At 33.9% G+C, this 22426-nt stretch overlaps 1 protein-coding gene across 1 annotated transcript; it reads right to left on the minus strand.

Moving 5' to 3' along the window:
- Positions 1 to 1450: 1450 nt before the first annotated feature.
- On the minus strand, positions 1451 to 21159 carry LOC105731559 (transmembrane serine protease 11B). The gene is made up of 10 exons (XM_064363671.1): positions 21053 to 21159; positions 13106 to 13221; positions 8927 to 9042; positions 8775 to 8842; positions 6987 to 7147; positions 5553 to 5591; positions 4416 to 4593; positions 2781 to 3040; positions 2286 to 2425; positions 1451 to 1612 (listed from the first exon to the last, which is right to left on the minus strand). The coding sequence occupies exons 1-10, from the start codon at positions 21157 to 21159 to the stop codon at positions 1451 to 1453; spliced, it is 1347 nt and encodes a 448-aa protein (XP_064219741.1).
- Positions 21160 to 22426: the final 1267 nt, after the last annotated feature.

The raw sequence follows: 22426 nt of genomic DNA on the forward strand, positions 1-22426 counted from the left end.
TGACAGTTCCTGAAACACACTAGGAACTCAGTAAATATGTGTGGCTGGTCTGAAGCAGAAGTGAGGAGAGAAAGATACCATCTTGTCACTTCTGGTTATGGATTTGCTTAATGTCAATATGCATGTCATTTGAGCCATAATGTAGAGTAAAGAATAGAAGAGTAACTCCACAAACAACTGAAGAAAGGAGTTTTTTTTTTTTTTTTTTTTTTAGTTTATTTAATGCCCATTAAATTTTTGGTGACTTTTACATTTAGAAAATTACAAAAGGTAAATTATTTGTGGAGATTGCAAAGTTAGCCCTCTGTATGATTGCACTTTTACTATAAGGAGATGCCACACAGTTCTCTGCCACTGATCACCTCATGCTATTTTTGCTTCAAGAGAAAGTAAACAAATGACAAAAGATGAATATGAAGAAAATGCTATAAAAATAATTGCAACTTAAAAATCATCCTTTAATTCCTGACAAATTTTGGATCTAAACTCAATGAGGACAAATTTGTGTAAGGATAAATCTATCAACTTATCAGAGATGATGGAGAGTGACTTTAAGCAAATCATTTCTCTTCTCTGGTCTTCGTTTCTTGATCTGTAAATTAAAAGACTCAGTCTAGTTGGACCTCTGATACTCCTTTTTCACTGCAAGATTGCATGATTATATGAGGTACATGAATTATTTCACAAAGTAAAAAATGGATGTACATTGTTTGGCTCACATATTCCAGTTTAACAGAATGAAATTATAATTGACATAATGAAAAGTAACACAGCTGATAAATCCGCTATATATGTTCTCATACTAACAAAATTTATTTTTTATTTTCTTTTGGTTCTGGAAAACAAATTAAGGTTAATTCTGAATATAATGGTAAAATGAATCAGAACTCAGCTGTTAAGAAAAATTATATATTAGCCTTATTTCTTTTCTTCCCTTGTTTTTGGTTTGTTGGTTGGTTTGTTTTTGGAAACAGGATCTCACTGTGTTGCCCAGACTGGAGTGCAGTGGTGGTGCAGTCACAGATCACTGCAGCCTGGATCTGCTGGGCTCAAGCAACCTCCCCACCTCAGTCTCTTGAATAGCTGGGACTACAGGTGCATGCTATCATGCCTAGTTAATTATTGTATTTTTTTGAACACAGATTTAGCCATGTTTCCCAAGCTGGCCTCAAACTTCTGGGCTCAAGCAATCCACCCACCGTGGCTCCCAAAGTGCTAGGATTACAGGCATGAGCCACTGCACCTGGCCTCTTCCTATCTTTTACATTAATTTAAAAGATTAATAAATGCATGGACAGTGTCATGGATATAACAAAATATTAATAAAGACATTTATATTTTTGTATATAAAATGATTGGTTTACCAACAATCAAAATAAAAAGATCCCAAAGCCACAGATAAGGATAGCCTGCAGTTGTCTTTATGTTCCTTTGTATAATTACTTTTCTTTCAGAGTCCAGTCTTGGATGTGATCCAGTTGCGATAAGAAGTCACTCGAGTATAGACACCTGGCTTATTCTTTTTACCACATCCATCACCCCAGCTTACTATTCCAATAAGATGCCAGATATTTCTGGAGTCAGGATAAGTTAGTGGTCCACCAGAATCATTCTAGAAGAAGAAAAGAAAAAAATGTTTCTTGTCTTAACAAAAAATTTCCTTTTACCTTTCCTGTGGCATTACCAATACCTCCTGGCCACTGAAACCAATTCACTCTCTTTGAGCTGAGATCTCTGAAACCCTTAGGATTTTAAAAAAAAAAAACACAGGACAGCTACAAACCAGAATATATGGCCTAAAACTGCCAAATGTCGACTTGGGCAAACTAGAGTTTGACTTATATTATGAGAGCAGCCTGAATATGGAGATGACTTAGCTGCTTGCACTGAGCTGAAGTCTCTATGATGAAGCCTCTGAGGAATGAGTGGCATAGGCATATGCCCAGACTCCTGATGCATCTCTGGATACAGAGAAGACCACATTCTAGGTCTGCTGGTTGCCCAGAAAATAGGACAAAATTCATCTTGTAAACTTCTTCTAAGTATTATTCTTTTCATGAATTCCCAGATTGAAAACTTCATCAGGGCAGGATTGTGTTCACCTCTGCATCCCTAGCATGTAGGCTGGTGTCTGGTACATAAATGGGATTAATACATTTTTAGTGTATTGAAATACAAAGCTACTATGTCAATACCATTAACACAAACAATATTTTATGTGGATTAAAACTTCCATTTGAGTAACTGTTTGGGAGAAAACAATTGGATAATGTAATTAGACATACCTGACATGCATCAGCTTCTCCTGACATAAATCCAGCACACAGCATTGTATCAGTCACAGAGCCAGACAATGCATATGGGGCATTGCAAATGTTGTCAATAATCTTCAAAAAAGCTTCTTGAAGTATCACTGGAAATGCAGCTAAAGACAGTAAGTGCTACATTTATGGAGATCTTAGACTTTGCTTGGACAAAGAATGTCTACAGCATAACCCAGACTCTCCTGGTCACCATGAGTCAGGCCAGTTCCAGGTTAGATTAGTCATTTTCAGGTGTTTGTAATAGTTGGCTACCTAACACATAATTTCAATTTTTCCAATTCCCATTCCCAGAGATATTTTAGGAAGTGAAGACAATTTGATGTCCAGCTTTTTGTCCCACCACTTGGTTTTCTTTTCAGAATATTTATTAATTAATTGCATGAGGGGATAATTGATTGATTGATTAAATAATTATCCCCATGCAGCTATTATGATTTTATAAAAAAGAAAAGTTACCATTCATGTGAAGTGTTCCCCACCCTGTAACTACAACATTGTCATTTTGTGAGAGCTTCATTTTGGCTTCAGGAAGACAAATCCTACGAATGTACTTCATAAAAGAAACTTCTTCAGCAAGCTGTACAAGGGCAATATCATCATGAAGCCCAGGACTGCTATAATTTTCATGAAAAATAATGTTTTGTACTTTCCGTGTCATATATGGTTTATTTACTACAGTTCCAAAGTTGACAGTCCAATCTTTTGAATTGTTTCTCCTAGAAGACACAATGTAATTAGAATACAGTCAGTTTCTGGGTCACAACAGTGTTCTTAGCGGTGATTATCTCACAACCTTAAGGCACGAGGTTCCCAAATAACACTATAAGCCACTGAAACTCTTATTTTGTAAAATATCTTTGACATGGAGCTGTTGTAAATGTTGCAGTCACATAAAAATAATGCTAAGGACTCAGATTTGTCAGCTTTTTGAAAATCCTTTCAAGTAGAGTCACTGATGTTTTCCCCTGCTTATTCATTCCACCCAGTTTCTGAACATTTAATTTGTCAGAAATCATATGAGCATCCTCAATCCTGTAAATGGATGGGGTCCAGAATTAGTCTTATTACCACATACCCTTGGTGTCAATAGCTACTTTTTGACCCTTCCCCTCTACCACCCTCAAGTAAGCCCTAATGTCTATTGTTCCCCTCCTTGTATCCATATGTACTCAATGTTTAGCTCCCACTTACAAGTGACACCATCAACTATTTAGTTTTCTGTTCCAGCATTAATTCATTTAGTTAGGATAATAGCCTGCAGCTGCATCCATGTTCCTGCAAAGGCCGTGATTTTATTCTTTTTTATGGCTATATAGTATTCCATGGTGTATGTCACTCATATTTTCTTTATCCAGTTCACTGTTGCTGGGCATCTAGGTTGATTTCATGTTTTTACTATTGTGAATAGATCTGTGTTGTACATATAAGTGCATGTGTCTTTTTGGTAGAATAATTTACCTTCCTTTGAATATACTCAACTTTTGGGTCCAGATTAAATTTTACATCAGATGGATGTCCTGAGTTTCTTCTTCAAATTTCCATAGCAGTTACTATCTTTGTAATACACATCATGTTTATGACACTATGCAGCCTCAAACTTTTAATGTATGACATTAAATTTTTAAAAAATAGATTATAAACTTCTGGGTGGCAAGACAAGGAAACACATAGTAACTGGAGTCAGACATACTTGAGTTCACATTCAATTTCTGTTATTTAAGAGCTGTGTGATCTTAGTCAAGTTTTGTCACCTTTCCTAAGTGAGCCTTGGTTTCCTTGTCTTCAAATAGGTTAAATTATACCTTCCATGCAGAATTGAATGCTGTGATTAAGTGAAATGATGTAAGTAAAGCACCTAATGTCAGGCCAAGGTAGCTATTTGGAAAATGTTAACTAGTACTTCCATTGGCTTTTCTCTCCTTTCCCTAATTTAAATGCTTTTCCTGACCTTTAATTACACAGGTGATTGTAATTGTTCTATGTGATTGTAAATTTTATATGGCCTTGGTGAAACTTCACATATTAAGTTACAAACTATACAAAATAGTTTTGCACCCAGCATCCTTCATTTAGTCAAATTTTCAGACTTACTTAGCAAAGCAGTGAGCTGCAGATAACAGCCACCTGCTACTGATCAGAGAGGCTCCACAGTAGTGATGGCCTTTCCATGGCATGCTGGCCTGCCATGGCCACGCCCCTGCCTGGGCACTTTTTCCGTTCACAATTTTGTTGCCAGTTATGATACTGTTGGCTAGTTGCCTCCCACAACCTAGAGAAAGGATTTATCTACACAAGAGCAGGTATCTTTGATTATGGATTATAAAAAATATATCATTAAAAATTACTTGAAACTCTTCAGTGATTATTCAACATCTCCTAATTGATGATGTTTCTTTTCTACACGATAATCCTGTAATGGTTCTCTATTCTATCTTGGTTTGAGTGGTTCTTACTTATCCTCTTTTCTAGTCTCAAGCAGCTTTCAACCACTGTCTTTTGTTGTGTGTATGTGTTATAACTCTTGTCTTTCTAAGCAGATTCTTGAAGGTAGAAACTTTGATGTCTACATTTTGCATAGTATATGCACTGTTCATGATCGATACTCCATAAATAGCCATGGAGTGAATGAATGCATGGATGTATCTTGTGGACAACATGATACTCTAAAGAGAATTTATTTAAAAGATGTAACTGGACAGTGATGTGCTCCTATAGGCCCACAGCTACTTAGGAGGCTGAGGCAGGAGGACTGCTTGAGCCCAAGAGTTCCAGGCTGTAGTCCATTACAGTTGCACCTGTGAATTGCACTTTAGCCTGCACAACACAGCAACATCTCATCTCTAAAGCAAAAAATAATAATAATTTTTAAGATGTTTTTATCTTAAATATATTTGATAGAGCCTGGTTTTATGTTTTCTTCTTATCCTAAGTTGTCATTTCCTTCAATGTTCCTCATTTTAACATACTTAAATATGATATTTTTAACTCACAATTTTATTATTTGGAACTGATTTTCATTTAACTTTTTGTATGATTTTTAATAAATGTCAAAATTAATAGACCAGTGTTTTTCAAAAAGAAATTCCAAGTCAATATCTGGTATATCTAGTAATTTTGAAAGTGTACTATGGATTTTCACATGATATATTTCAAATATATTTTATAGAAAAATGATGGGAAAATACCTGTAAATCCATCAAATTTATAATAAAAGGATCCTTAACTTACAGTTGTTGGTAAGCATTTCAGAAGCAACTTTGCTGATTTCTGAAAGTGAAAAACAAAATAAAACATAAAGTTGATCAAATATCACCAAGCAATTGACTTCAACCTAAAAACATAAATGCTAGCTTTCCTAAACCAATATTGTCCAACATTTAACTATTCAGAGTAGCTCAAGTATTTTCAGCCCCTCTGACTCTTATTTGTTATATTATAACCATCTCTCCATATCTCTACTAGGTAGTCTAGAAAAAGAGAAATGGGAATAAAAAACAAAGCTTCCAGTTTTACAATTATTGAAGTAAAATATTCAGTGCTGTTAAGAAGCTGGCACTCTTAGAAATATTTTTTAAGAGATCATGATAGGGATTTCTTTCCCTTGATAATTCTCTTTACTCTGAAATGCTGACAATTATATATATATTTTAAGGAAAATGTCCCAATTAAAATTACACTTCATTTGGCCCATCCTGCTCTTTAGGGTAATCTCCTTACTAAGAATGAATCATGAAATATTGAGAACTTAAATTTAAATGTTTTTCCTATTGGTAAAAGTCTTTAGAGAGAAGAGATGAGGAGGGAACTAAAGAAACACTAGAAAATGTTGACTATACACTGTGGGATACAGAGAGACAGTAATCAATATATCCCTCTTTCCCAAAAGCTACCCACAGAAAAATGTTACTGCTATCTTGAAAAGTTCTACCTCAGGTTCACTTCTTATTAGTTGTCCACTGGTGATGGGGTCTTTATTGTGTGGCAAAGGAGCAGTAACTGGCAGATGTTGACCTTTCAAGCCTTTAAGTACACTAGGATTAATTGTTTGGCTAGAAGAACCATGAAACAGGACTCTGAAACTACATGCTTATCACATAGCTGGCCTTTTCCAGGCCTTTGCAGAACCTTCACAATCTTTACAAACTTCACTTTCTGTAAGGAGGCAAAATCATATCATTTTTTGCCTTGTTTTCTAGGGAATTATTCCAGACAATTTTTTTCTTTAAAAGTATATTACTTCAGTTTTTTCACAAGAATTGGTAAGAACTCTCATCCCCAACATTGTTCCTACTCCTGCAATCTCCTTACTGAAAGACGAAGAAAGTCCTAAATCTACTTCTTGTCATGAGATTCTGACAAAAGTAGGGAGTAGAAAGGAAAGATACTTCAATTAGAACCTTTCACCCCCTGTCCCATGCATAATAGGCAAACGCTTCCAAATTTACATCCATGCTTGCAATGTAACCCTCGTTCCTATCATTCTTCAGACAATGATTCCATAGCACTGTCCCTTCCACTACTGTCATTTGTAGGAGTGACAGAGTAAGGTATGGATATTTTTTCCCCAAATTGCTAAAACTCTTGGTTCACTTTTTAGTACTTTAAAAAAAAAATTCAGAAAAAAATCTACATAATAGAAAATAATGGAAATAAGTCAAATACCCATGAGTTCAATGGAAGCAGGAACTGCATTCCAGGATGCCATGTTGTCTTTCAACATCTGGTGTAATATAGCCTTGATTTTAGTCCTCATGCTAACTCTCTTTGCTGGAAGAAACTTGAATTTCAGTTGTAACTGTACATTTGAAACATTAGCATTAGGCCTAGAAACAACAGAAATTTTCTAATGTACTATTTATTATCTTTTAGATGTTTTGTGAACACATGAAATTTCACACATTTTAGTTATCACAGTTTCTTTAGATATATTAAAGAGAAATATACAGATACTATCAGAGGTACTATTTAAGGAAGAAAATAAGTACCACAAACTAAAATCAGAATATTTCAAACACATATGGGAAACAGAATACTGGCCAAGAAATGATTAGCATGAAGTCTTACTATAATACAATAAAAACCAGTGCTCTCATTCAGAATTTTTTTTTTTTTTTTTTTTTTTTTTTTTTTTTTTTTTCTTTGAGATGAGGTCTCACTATCACCAGGCTGGAGTGCAATGCCATGATCTCTGCTCACTGCAACCTCCGCCTTGAGTTTGATTCTCCTGCCTCAACCTCCCAAGTAGCTAGGATTACAGGCACCTGCCACCACTCCCAGCTAATTTTATTTGCATTTTTAATAGAGACAGGGTTTCACCATATTGATCAGGCTGATCTCGATCTCCTGACCTTGGGATCTCCTGCCTCGGCCTCCCAAAGTGCTGGGATTACAGGCATGAGCCACTGTGCCCAGCCCAGAATTTTTCTAATAACTTCATTTTAGAGAAAGAGAAATTAGAAAGTAAAAGTAGGACAAGGAAGCATTCAAAAGACAATTTCTAGACAATTTCCGGTATTTAGAAGCCAGTGCTAACCTTTCTCTTATGGTTTTCCGTACTTAACTAGTCTGCCCCAACAGATCTATACAATGAGGAAGCTCAGAAAGATAATTCTAAATGAAGAACATATTGATTATATGTTCAGTACATTCTCTTTTTTAATCAGGAAAAGAAGTTAATTCATTTTAGGAGACTTTCACACCAAAGCCGTATCAATCAGAATTTTTTAAGTTATCCATAATTTCACTTTCAAATAATTATGATAAATTCCAGGGTCTCTGAAGGTATTTGTTTGTCTTTAGGTAAGTAGGTTGGTTAGGTCAGCTGGATTTTTTGTTTGTTTTGTTTCAGAATTCCCCAGAATAGATATTAACAATTAGCAAATTACAAGTGGGCTCTACCCTCTTACTCTTTCTCTGTACAACATACCCTCCTCCCTGCATCCTGCCCTAACACCACTATCTTCAGGCACCCTTCAAACCTATATCTAGACAAATGTTATCTTAAAATATTGTCTTTCTTCCACAGCCATTGCAAGAATGATAATTATTAAGGAAACTAAAAGAGGATGTTTTTAGGGAAGGTATGACCTAAAAACAAACCAGTTGAATTATTTGTTTTCCATGAAGTTATAATTATCTTTCATCATAGCAGTCAGTTAGGACTGACCACCACCAATAACCTTGTAATTCTCTGCAAGTATAAGGATTAAAGATTTGTACGTAACAACTCTTGCCCGGAATGGAAATTTGCTAGATACAGTGATACTTTCATTAATAGAAAACTAACTAACTTTCTTTCTTTCTTTTCTTTCTTTCTTTCCTTTATTCCTTCCTTTCTTTCCTTTCCTTTCTCTTTTTCTTTATTTTTTTTGTTATTGCTATCTAAAGTCAAGGTTGTATGATCTATCACCTACTTTTCTTTCATAAAATCTTAAATAAACTTGTACTTACAGAAGTTTAATGACCTCAGATTTGACATATTCCTCATATATGCTGGAATTTTGAAATGCATTTAACATCTGACAAAAAGAAAAAAAAAAGAGTCACCATGTATGTTTCAATCAAATTTACGATAAAATTAATAAAAGAAATCTCTGATTTACCTTAGTCTGAATATCTTTGCTTGGATTTGTGCTGGCTTCTGAACCTGTATTTTCACAATTTTCATTGTATGTGACTCCAGAAATATGAAAATCACCTTGATAATAGTAAATCTTGTCTGTGAAATTAAAAAAAAACTCAAAGAATTTAAAAGTGGGAAGTAGCTTTTTTTCCCAAGCATATATATATATATATATATATATATATATATATTTTACTTTATGTTCTGGGGTATGTATACGTGCAGATCTTGCAGGATTGTTACATAGGTATACACATGCCATGGTGGTTTGTTGGGGTATGGGGGGCTAGGGAAGGGACAGTAGGGGCCATGGAGATTGGGAAGATAACCTTAGGAGAAATACTTAGTGTAGGTGATGAAGGGATGGACGGAAGTGGCTTTAAAACCATTTATACCTCTCTTTCAACATTCAACCAGCTTTAGAAATAATCCAAGGGAGAAAGAAAAAAAGGGGAGGGGAATGAACAATCATTTATTCTAGAAATGGCAACTTCGCATCATTCATTCAAAGACCCCCCCTTTCCCTTTTATGTGACAATAGAGATTACTGTCCTGCTAAGTCCAGATATACTCTCAGTACCCTCCTCAAAACAGCAATGCCTGCAACCACTAACAATCCACCTGAGTATGCACTAAAGATGAAACACTTTTATATGTATAGTCTAAAATCAGCCTAGCAATTACCCAATTAATCTTTCTAAGCATGTCTGATACAGGAAACATATAAGCATCAGTCACCCTTCACTTTCTGGATGATACACACTGTTGTACCCTTTTGCATGCCCTTTGCCTGTCAGCCTGTTTTCCATTCCTTGAGGTTATTCCTGGAGGACTCCATGGTGACCTTTTATTTCCCTACAGTATATGATGGGTGGTGCTTGGTGTGAGTCACAAGGTCTCACATCCCTATCTTTTCTTTTCCCCAAATATAAACTGCTTCACCTGATACATTAGGTCACCATAATTTAAAACATGTCAAGCCTTTTAAAAATAGGAACTACACAAATGTGATGGATCATGCCTGTAGTCCCAGCACTTTTTGAAGTTGAGGTAGGATGATTGCTTGAGTCTGGGGAGTTCAAGATCATTCTGGGCAACATAGTGAGACCCTGTCTCTACAAAAAATATTAAAAATTTGCTGGGCATGGTGGCATGTGCTGGTAGTCCCAGCTATGGAGGAAGTGGGAGAATTGAGCCCAGGAGTTCAAGGCTACATTGAGCTGTGATTGTACCACTGCACTGCAGCCTAGGTGACAGAGTGAAGCACCCATCTAAAAAAAAAAAAAAAAAGGAACTAATATGAAACCATATCTTGTTTTGGTTAAGTACTCCAAGACCCTCTTCTTTCTACTATTTTATCATTTTCATCTGTAAAGTGTGTCACCAAATGAACTAAAGTAACTAATTAGAATCAGAATCTGCTAACTTTGTGTTACATCCACAATACTGAACCAGGATATTTACAAGTAGGTAGATTAACTTATCAAAAGTCTCAAAAGTCATGCCCAGATTCAGAGAAACCATGATGTTTAGATTTCTGATTCCAGTTATAATTTTACTGAAGAATTTCATCAGTTCAAGGTGCCATTTTAAAATTAATTTTTACTTGATTATTGTTATGGATGGAATGTGTCCCCTCCAAAATTCACATGTTGAATCCTTAAACACCAATGTGACTATGTTTGGAGACATGATCTTAAATGGGGGAATTATGGTTAAATGAGGTCATAAGGGTGAGACACGAATCCAGTAGGACTAGTATCTTTGCAAGAAGAGAAAGAGACACCAGATCTCTCTCTCACACACACTCACTTCACTCCGTCTCCCAAAATACACACAGAAGAAAGGCCATGGGAAGGCACAGTGAGAATTCAGCTATTTGCAAGCCAGGAAAAGAGGTCTCTCCAGAAACCAACCAGCACATTGGTCTTAAACATTCAGTCTCCAAGATTGTGAAAAAAAAAAAGTCTATTGTTTAACCTAGCCAGTCTGTGGATTTTGTTAGGGTGGCTTGAGCTAATATAATTATTTAGATAAACTGAATAGGAATCTATTGTATATTCTATACTGTGGTCAGTGATTTTCAGTTTTGCAGACATAGCAACAGTAATTTTTATATAGTAAACTGCCCTCCATTTCAAAGTTTATTAAGTCTTTTTTCTTAAGATAGACATATTTTATTACCTCTCTAAAACACTGCTCTATACTAATAGATTTTAACACTACCTATACATCATAATCTTCCAAAAGGCACGCATGGGAAGGTCCTGCCCCAGTCCAACTGAATCAGCTAACCTAAGGGTAGGGCCTAGGGAATGAATACTACTTCAAAAGAGCTTGACAGGTGATTCTGAGAAGAGGCTAGGGTTTGGAACTATTAGATAAACTATATGAAGGGTTACGAAATTGTTTATACATGTGCATGTAAGCTTTTGGAAATAGCATTGTTGAGTAAAACAGTTGAGAAAGAGATGAACCAAAGTCATTTTTAGAATAATGATCTTTGTGAAATACTTATCTCTGAATTAACCTAAAAAGTGGAAACTCAAACGTTTAAAAAAGTTGATTGAGAAATAATAGATGTATTTAGATAGGGAAACTAATTTTATACCACTGAAATGAGGAATTATAATACCTGTCATCCGGCTAATTTCATACTACTCAAATGAGAGATTGCAATAGCTGTTATACAGCTTAAGTTGTTCTCAATATTAACAAATATCGTATTTGTTCCTAAGTCAGAGTCCTAGAGCAAACCCATCTTTCAAACTGACTTCAAACAACCTTTACCATAGAGTTTGTATCCATTTTTACTCCACAAGTAGTACAGTTCAAGTAATTTAAGTAATTTAAGCTGCTCTAGCCTTATATCTGAAATAGTGGGTGGTTTACCATGTAGAGACATTCAAGGGTGAATTCTTGTCCTATGCACCTCCTGCTCCAGCCAGGGTGCTGCAGTTCCCCTTTGTACCACTCCTTTCCATTAAGGCATTGCTTCCCCAGAAAGGGGACCTATTAAGATGCAAACTGTATTTTGAAAACTCAGAGCACTGTCCTTAAGGAAATTATGTGAAGAATGTTATTTTTTAATGAGTAGTGGAAAAGAGAGATTTCCTCTACTCATTTTTAATGAGTAGAGGAAAAGAAAGATACAGATTATGAAAATTTCATGGATAGATATGGCAGACAGGAGAATGAGCACCTACTACTCTTCTGAAAGACAAGTCTTAAGAGGACTGAGGAGAAACAAAGGAAAAGAAGCCAGGTTGAAAGAAGCAGTGGAATTTTTGCTAAGTTAGCCAAAATTTGTCTACATTGCATTATTGTATAGGGTTATATATTTCAGAGATATAAAACTCAGAAAAATCATGATAAAGTAATATAATTACTCAAACTATTAAGTGTATTAATATTAAGCTTTTAAGTGAGCCATGCTACTTAAAAGCTGTGCTATCAAGTGAGTCACTTGACTTTTCTGAGACTCAGTGTACTGTATGTGAAAATAAGGATAATAAAACCTTTCATCTCTAGCTCACAGGATTGTTGTGAAGATAAAGTGAAATAATGGATGTCAAATTTATTTTAAAACATTAATTACACAAGTTTAAGTGCTTATTTTTCAGAAACGTAAAAATAAATTGGAAACTAAGTTTTGTGAGTATACTGTTAATAAAAGTTTTAAAAATAAAGCCATGTTTGTACAAACATTTAGCCATTCAACCATGCTTGACTATCTACTATCAAAAGAGTTATTTGTAGATTTTTCATTGCTACTTATTCATCATATCTTAATAACCAATAGCAGAATTGAGTCAAGAAGAGAAGGAATCTCTAAAGTTTAAGATATGTTTACTACAGGATGTAACAATTCAACTACAAGAATACTATAAGCTCCTTTAATGACAATGAATACTGATATCAACGTATTGAATATTTCAGTCTTGCTCATACCGTCATAGTTGGTGGTATAATTTATAAGGAGGCCTCTGATTCAAAAATCCTTATAAACTTCTAAGTCAAAATAAGCTATGTTGAAATAAAATAGTAAGTAAATAAGAAAACTCCTAAGAAGAAATTTAATATTCATGTTGTTTCTTGTCAATTTTTAAAACTAAAAGATTTATAGCAAGGATGAAAATTGAAAATAATCAATACTGACCAACTGCCAGAAAATGAACAAGAAGACCAATAGTTACTCCCAAGATTGCCACCACTCCAAGAAAAATAAGGATTGTAGTCCATAGTGGCCAAGATCTTTGGGAAGATATGCCATGCCTATGAAAGAGGAAAAAAATGGTTCAAATCAGATAATAACAATCTAAATCTACCTGCCTCTCTTTCAATTCACACTGCATGAATTATAATCTATACATTAGTCCTTTATGCTAGTTGAAAACACAGAAATCTCAAATGCCTCAAAGAGGACAGACTCTAAGGCTCATTCACTTAACAAATTATTATTGAGCCCAGGTTAGCTGCTGGAAACATATCAGTGAGCAAGATAGATGTGATTTCTGTCCTCATGTTGCTGAAAAGAAATTTACTTGTTGTTTTTATTTTTTAAATTAAAGCAGATTACAAAACATTAGTTGTAGTCTGATTGTATTTTTGTAAACTATAGCCATATCATGCACATGGACATACAAAGACTTATAGACACAATTAAATACATAATATAACGTTTCAATTAAAAGTTTGATAAATGTGGAAGGAAATATCATGACATCAACTGTAGTAATTGCTATGTAACAAAATTATAGGTTTTTTCTTTACTTTTAGCTGTATTTTCTAATTTTTCTTTTTCTTTTTTTTCTTTTTTTTGAGACAGGGTCTTACTCTCACCCAGGCTGGAGTAGAGTAGTACATTCTCAGCTCACTGCAACCTCTGCCCCCTGGGCTCAAGTGAGCCTCCCTCCTCAGCCTCCTGAGTATCTGGGACCACAGGCATGTACTACCACACCCAGCTATTTTTTTGTATTTTTAAAATAGAGTCAGGGGTCTCACCATGTTGCCCATGCTGGTCTCTAACTCCTGAGCTCAGGCAATCTGCCCACCTCGGCCTCCCAAAGTGCTGGGATTACAAGTGTGAGCCACTGCCCCGAGCCTATTTTCGAGAATGTTTTTACAACAAATGTAAATTATTTGCATAATATAAATTAATAGATAAGTTAGTTTTATTATCAAAGTCAATCAATTAGATGAAAGAGAATTAGAAAATATAGTGGTTCAGCATCTACAGATAAGCAGTTTATAGTCACAGTTACATTGTATGGCCACACTAAGCTTAATCTACATAAAGTTTGGACCCTAGTTATTTTTCACATCTTGAGAGATGATGTTATATAATTGTCCATTGGCGGAAAGGCTGTAACATAAACATTCATGTTTTCAAATTCAAAACATCCTCAGCTGTTTCCTCAATCTCTCTAGTCTGTAACGTTCGAAATAAACCTTCCAAAACAGAAGCATTTGTAATAAGGGAACATATTTGGTGAATTACAAATTCCCTATTAATATGTGAACCTTTTTGTTCTCATCCCATCCAGAACCAATTGACTTTTAGGCAGATAAGTTTTTGTTTTTGTTTTTAGCATTACCTTATACAACTGCAACTCCACCCAATCTTGTTTCCTCTTCAGTCTATTCTGCATTCATAATCCTATCGCTTCCTTTTACCTCTTTATCTCTCTTGATGACTTGTTAATTAGTGTTTCCCAGAACCAACATTATTTGTGAAAGCTCTTCAAAGAAACTCCTTATTTCAGACATATTCCATGTATGTTTTCATACCAGAATTCTGTTGTTTAATATCAGCCTTAGAGAAAAAAGCCTATTCAGGCATAGTGTTTTTAATACAGTATTTATAACTTTATTAATATTTGATAACATTTTTCTTTTAATGACTATAAAAGTGCACTGTGACAGTAAGTTCTCAAATTTGTTTTGGATTAGCTAGTTATAACAGTCTGGTAGCTTAGTCTTTTGGAGACATGCATATTAGTCTAAGAGACTAAACATTATGTAGACTACATAATTATTCTAAGTTCTGAGATGGTTTCAAAATAATCACTGCTTTATAGCTTAAAAGAGATTTTTCTCTAAAAGCCCCTTTTGGATGCTCTGAAGATTTCTGAAAAATACATATTATTAACTACAGCTCTGATATGACATTTTCCCCCTCACATGGCTTTCACTTGTCAAAAATAATTTAAAATATTATTTTACATTTAAAAGATTACAGTAACTTTGTGATTAATGCAACCCTTCCTCTAAATGTGATTCTTATCCTCTAGGAATTTATTACTATTTTTGAATAATAGCTGCACTTGTTAAAATGATGTTCTAAATATCAAAAAGAAGTCCATTCATGAAACAATTTACTCTCATTTACCAAATTAATTTTTGGCCACAGTTTTTTCCAAAGGTAGGCATTTGCATTACAAAATGAATCCTTCATTTAGCAAAGAAAATAGGTTAAAAATTAATCTTCAAGGAATTTAACCAACTTCATGTGCTTAACTAAACTATAATTGCCTCACTTTTAGAATGAATCTACTTCAAATAAGAGCTCGTTGCTGGCTGCATGGAGTGGCTCATGCCTGTAATCCCAGCACTTTGGGAGGCTGAGGTAGGCAGATCACTTGAGGTCAGGGGTTTGAGATCAGCCTGACCAACATGGTGAAACCCCATCTCTACCAAAAATCACAAAAATTAGCCGGGTGTGGTGGCAAACACCTGTAGTCCCAGCTACTCAGGAGGCTGAGGCACAAGAATCACTTGAACCTGATTCCTTCTCAGGGCAAAAAAATAAAATAAAGCTCATTGCCATTCTAGCATAACCATTTGCCTTAATCAACTTGCAATAATGATGTTAATCAAAATGATGGTAAGTACATTACTTTTAAAACAGTCTCATTATAAGTCTTTCCTTACAGTCCATGCCAAGTATCACTTTCTAGGTTAGATTTCCTTTTAGCCACTTTTGGGCATTGTTTTAGGAGTTAAACAGCAAATCATTAAAAAATATATAGTTTTCATTTATTAGAACTGTATTTATAAACCATTTGAATTAGATGCACCTAAATTGTCTCATATAGTGAAAAGTGTTAAAGCATGATTCTGGTGCAAAATTCTCCAAATTTTAGAAAAATGGTACTTTAGAAAACTTTAAATCATTAGGATGAAAATTGTACATAAGGAGCAAAGAAGTGTAATGATCAAATGGGTAATGGCCTCTATCTTCCGTTTCTCCTGGAACTTTGGAAAAAAGAGAGTCTACAGAAAGGAACTCATTTGAAAATTTATGAAGTTTTGAGGAGAACCTGAAGTTTGCAAGTTGCTAATTCAGAATCTGTAATGTAAAGTACATTATTCCAAAATCTATAATGACATTCATAGTTTTATTATTCCCAAGAAAACCTTTTGATATTATAAACTTTGATTTCAGTTACATTACTAGAGAATGAAAATGGTAGTGTTCTTATGAGTGATTATAAAAGAAATCTTATGCCTCATTTCCTCAAGATTTCAGGTCAATGATATATTTGTATTTTTTCTCAGTAAGCAAAATTTTGCTGAATTATTTTTTTTTTTAACTTTTGGAAACTTTCCCAGAGACTTCAAAGGGCCTTTAGACCTCAGACAATAGAGTGTTTCTTGACAGTGTCCAGAGATAAAAAGCAATCAATTAACAAAAAACTAGAACATACTTAATGGCAAGTTGCTAATTTTTTCAGACTTACTTTCCCCAATGAAATCCCTTTTACCTGTACTTAATGTTCTAATTGTTGTGGCAGTATCAGGTATAATGGTGGCAGTGATGATGATGAAGGTAATGATAATGATGATGATGCTGGTAATAGTGATGATAAAAGTTGGAACCTTCTGATGTAGCTTTTGACTTCTGTGCTATATCCAGTGTTGGTTCCTTGGTTTTTATGGGCTGGGTAAGATGTAGAGAACAACTAAGATGAAACTTGTCTGACAAGTGTTAATGACAGTCACATTTCTATAGTTTCAAGATAGGAGTCATCCCAAGAATGACAAATTTCCTTGACTTGATGATTTAGAAAAAACTACAGCCCAGTTTGGTCACCTAAAAGGTACACCCAAGAAACAGCTTTGTGGCATATAGGGATAATCCTAACTCTGTATTTTACCAATTCCATTATACTGGCTTGTCCCTTCTTAATTGAAACAAACTATAACTAGTTACAAGTTTCTGACAAATGTCTTTTTATAATATGTCAATTTTAATATGAAAAATGTTGCCATCATTCTCATGCAAATGAAATTCTATTTCATTGTGGTTTGCATTTGCTTTTCCTTAATTATCTGTGAGAATAATCATTTCACATGTTTTGAGGGAATTTGGATTTTCTCTTTTGAGAATTATGTTTATAAGTTTAGCTTTTCTTCAACAGGCAGCAGATGGTAAGAAAAAAAATGTAGTGTTTTTTTTTTTTTTCCTAATGAGTTGCTAATCTTTTCTTCTAATAGATATATGTGAGTTCCTTATATGTTCTGGATGTTAATGTATTATTATACTGGATATTAACCAGTTATGTTCTCCTATTTATTAATCACCTCTTCTTAGGGTGCAGTTTGACATTCCATTGCGTAAGAAGATTTTTTTCATCCACAGGGGATTTTTCTTATTTTTAGCAGTTTAGTTGATCATATTTTTCCTTTATATTTTGTGCTATGAACCATAAAATGTTAAAAAATCTTTGTCACCTTGATTTCTTTGATATTTTCCTTTCTTTTCATCTAAAATTTAAAGTTTTACTTTTTTATGTTCAGATCTTACAAAAATTCAAGAATTTACTTTTGTAGTGACATGAAATGATAATTTAATTTTATATTGTCTTAATTTTAAATTATTTTTTACTAATAGCCTGTTTTCCAAGGCCTTTTTATTGCAGAGTTCATCTTTTCTCTACTGATGTGTAATACCTCCTATGTCATATACAAAACAATCTGCATATTTCTTAGCTCTCTATTCTGTTCCATTGGTCTATTAATCTTCCCTTCTGTCAATATTAAATAGTTTTAATTCTCGTAGATCAGGAGTTCCCATGCATGTTCTGTAAAGCACCAGATAGCAAACATTTGAGGCTTTGTAGACCATATGGTCTCCATTGCAACTATTAAATTTTGCCATTGCAGCACAAAAATAGCCAAAAATACTAAGTAAAAAAATACATGTGGGCATGGCTGTTTTCTAGTATTTACTTATAAACAGCAGGTGATGAGCCAGATTTGGTCCATGGGCTGTCGTTTTCCAACCCCTACTACAGATTACAATAGGTCATGATTTTTGAGAGCATATGTTTTCTCAATCTTTTCTCCAGATTTATATTGGTAATTCTTAACCTTCTATTCTGTCATGTGCTTAGAGGATCAGCTAGCTTATTAAGTCCCATTTTTAAGTTCCAAGAAGATATTTTGAGATTTCAATAGAAATTCTATTTATCTCACAGAATAGTTTGGAAAGGTTCAACATCTTATATTGTTAACTGTTCATCAGCATGATATATCTTTCTATTTATTCATTAATTTTGTTTTGTCATTTTACTCATAAAGTGATATAAGGCACATCTTTTTAACATTTATTCCTCTGAAGTTTTTCTCGCAGTCATGGATAATATTTTTCCTGTTAAATTTTCTAATTATTTATTGCTAGTGTGTAGAAATGCTACTGATTGGTATTAGTAGGTAGTATGCCCAGCAAGTGTGTTTAGTTTGTATTAAAATTAACAGTTGCCTTTAGATACTTTGAATTTTCTATATAGGTGATTATATTGTCTATAAATATTAAGATTTCCAAATTTCAGTCAGCAGAGTTCCTTCCTTTCTTGGATTGACTTTCCTTCAGTTTACGATTTTTTTCTTTGTCATTCTCTACTGCCTTCATATGGTTAATTTTTATATTTTTTGGAAGTTTATAATTATCAACTCTAGAAGGTTTCAATATCAGGTAGTTTGCCATTGCTAGAATGCTTTAACAGTAACTTTTAAAGAACATAATTTCTTAATTTTAATTTAAAATTTATCAATCTTTGCTTTTAAGTTTAGAGTTTTATGTATACTTGTGTGTGGTCTAAGAATTCTTTCTTTTCACAAAGATATTCTCCCATGTTTTGTTCTAGAAACTTTAATGAGTTACCATTTGCACTTAGATTAATAATTCACATAGAATTTATTTTTGTGTACATGATGAAGTAGGAGTAAAGATGTATTTATTTTTTATTGGATTTTAATTTTGCCATTATTGTGCCATATCACACTGCTTTAATTATAGAAGTTATAAAAGGTCTTGATAACTGGTAATGTAAGTCCATATTTATTTTTCTTGTTCATTGTTGTCTTGGCTATTTTCAGTCCATTGCATTTACTTCTAAATCTTAACACTATTTGATCAATTTCTAAAGAGAAATCTCTAGAATTTTGTTGATATTGCTTTGAATGTACAGATAAATTGGAGGATAATTCACTTCTTAAAATAGTAAAGCTTCCAGTCCATGAACTTGATGTATATTCCTCCATTTAAATTTTCTTTAATTTTTCGCAATATCTGGATAGAAGTCATACATGTTTCCCTAATCTATGTGTTTAATTTTTTCTGTATCATGATACATGGCATCATTCTTTAAATTTTGTGTTACATTTGTTGCCAGCATATTGAGATACAATTGAATTCTGTATAACAAGAAAACTGATTAATTTAGTGATACTAATTTTTTGTTTGAACATTCTTTCAAGTTTTTAGTATACATGTACATCATCTTATCATCTGCATAAAAACAGCATTACTTCTTCTTTTTTTTTTTTTTTTTTTTTTGAGACGGAGTTTCGCTCTTGTTACCCAGGCTGGAGTGTAACGGCGCGATCTCGATTCACTGCAATCTCCGCTTCCTGGGTTCGGGAAATTCTCCTGCCTCAGCCTCCTGAGTAGCTGGGATTACAGGCACGCACCACTGTGCCCAGCTAATTTTTTGTATTTTTAGTAGAGACGGGGTTTCACCATGTTGACCAGGATGGTCTCGATCTCTTGACCTCGTGATCCACCCGCCTCGGCCTCCCAAAGTGCTGGGATTACAGGCGTGAGCCACCGCGCCTGGCTATAGCAGCATTACTTCTTTTCCATTGCTTACATTTTTTATTTTGTTTTGAACTTGATTAAATGATTTTTTTTTTTTTTTTTTTTTTTTTTTTTGCTATGGCATAGAACTCCAGTACACTATTTAATGGAGTGGTGTTAGCATGCATTCTTTGCTTTTTTCCCAATTTCAGAGAAAGACTTTTAGTATTTCAGCACTAAGTAGGATGTTTGCTGTCACTTTATTAAATTAAAGAAATTCTCTTGTTTTTTGTTTGCTAAGTTTTATAATAGAGTTCGAATTTGACCAAATCCTTTTTGTCTCCATTTATTGAGATAATCATGTCTACTTTTATCTTATGATTGTTGTGATCTACATTGATTCATATTTAAATGTTAAACCAACCTTGCATTTCTGGAACAACCTCAACTTAAATGCAATTTATGACACATTTTATATATCATTGGGTTTCATATGCTAATATTTTAAGATTTTTTTGATACATACTTCTGAGAGAGAATGACACATATTTTTTCTGTCTTTTATTGTCATTGTTAAGTTTCACAACTGAGATTATGTTAGCTTTATAAAGCAAGCTGGAAAGTAACTATTTTATTGTAAATTATTTGAAAATTTACATATATATGTAAGGCAAGTTGCCAAAACTAATATGGTACCACAATAAGGAGAGCTACTTGCCCTTCAGGGATACCACATTTTGGACTTTGCATAAACCTGAAATAACCTTTTCTTTTACCAGCTCATTAAGATTTGAGAATTTATCTATTGAAGCAGATAATACAAATATCTATAACTAACTAAGATGCTATTTGATGTTTATAGTCAATTAACTTTTTAAAGTTCATTTAAAGAAAACTTAAATATTTGAAACTGTTATGTAAAGTGTTCATATTAAATCTCAATCATTTCACATGCATCCATTCTTCCTTTTCATTTGCTTTAATATCAGAAGTAGCCACTGTGAACTAAGAAGATTCTCTAACTTTCCATGGGCTAGCAGTGTTGCTGCTGAAACAGGGTAATTCTTTCTTCCATCTTGAACAAAGCCTAAAATGTCAGTGTTTATGCCGCTTTCTCCCCTTAGCTTCATAGCCACAAAAGATTTGTCAGTTATAAAGGAAAAGCACATCCATCATGTTGTGCTTATGGTCTTGTTGAATCATCATTCTTCAAATGAGTGAGTTAGAGAATATATATTTGTTCCAAGAACACTCCCACAGACTGCATGTCTCTGTTTCAATTCAACCTGAAGTCTCAGTGTCAGCTTGGGTAAGAATTAATCAAATGCTCTGTAGCAACTGGAATTATCCACCTCATGACAGTACTTCCTCTTCCCGGGTTTCTGTATCTTTGAAAACTTTACTATGTCATTCATATCTAGGTATACTTCAAAATTATTCAGACCAACCCTAAGACTTACAACTGAATCTTCTATAGTAACCCTGGCCCACATATATTTTATTATTTTCTGAGATCAAATTGCATATATCTCATAATTACTAATTATTACATATTCTTCTACTTGTGTCATACTTGTTTACCCAAATAGATTATAAGTTCCTGGAGTGTAGGGTTTATGTTTTATACTAGTTTCCATACCTTACATGTTCTTAATAAGCACTGACAGGTTAATTATTCAATCCTCACTACATGGAAGGGAAAGAAAGACCCCTTCTCCCTGTTTATTTCTACATAGTATTTGGTTCTTATTAGCACTATTTTCTTTTTGTTTGCAATGATATTTTGAGTTAAATTGGCTAGCAAACTAACAGAGACCTTTTTTTCATCCTCAGATGTCTTTATTTATTTGCTTATTTATTAATTATATTTAATAGACTTCATTTTGTAAAGCAGTTTTAGGTTCACAGCAAAATTAAATTGTGGGTACAAAGATTTTTCATACATGCTCTCTGCCCCCAAACATGCTTACCCTTCTCTGTTTATCAACATCCCCCATCAGAGCAGTATGGTTGTTACAACTATTGAACCTAAACTGACATATCATGTTCACCCAGAGTCCATAATTTACATTAAGCTTCACTCTAGGTATTGTACATTCTATGGTTTGGACAACTTTTTAATGGCATATTTCTACCATTATAGTATCATATAGAGTAGTTTCACTGCCCTAAGAATTAACCAAGAAGACTTTTTTACTATACTGTACCTTAATACACTCACTTCTAATAGGATCTAATTCAGAAAATAGCAAAATCAGAAGCTCAAACTTATTAGTAGTGTCCATCATGACCCAGCTCTAGGGAATTGCTTCACATTTTTCAAACTCATGAAACATATCTTTCTGACCAAGATGTCATGTAGTTAACTTAAAATGGGAGGTATGTATTCCCTGTTTA

This window comes from Aotus nancymaae, unplaced genomic scaffold, assembly GCF_030222135.1.
Source record: "Aotus nancymaae isolate 86718 unplaced genomic scaffold, 86718_ANA_hifiasm-v0.15.2.pri h1tg000006l, whole genome shotgun sequence".
Lineage (NCBI taxonomy): Eukaryota > Metazoa > Chordata > Mammalia > Primates > Aotidae > Aotus > Aotus nancymaae.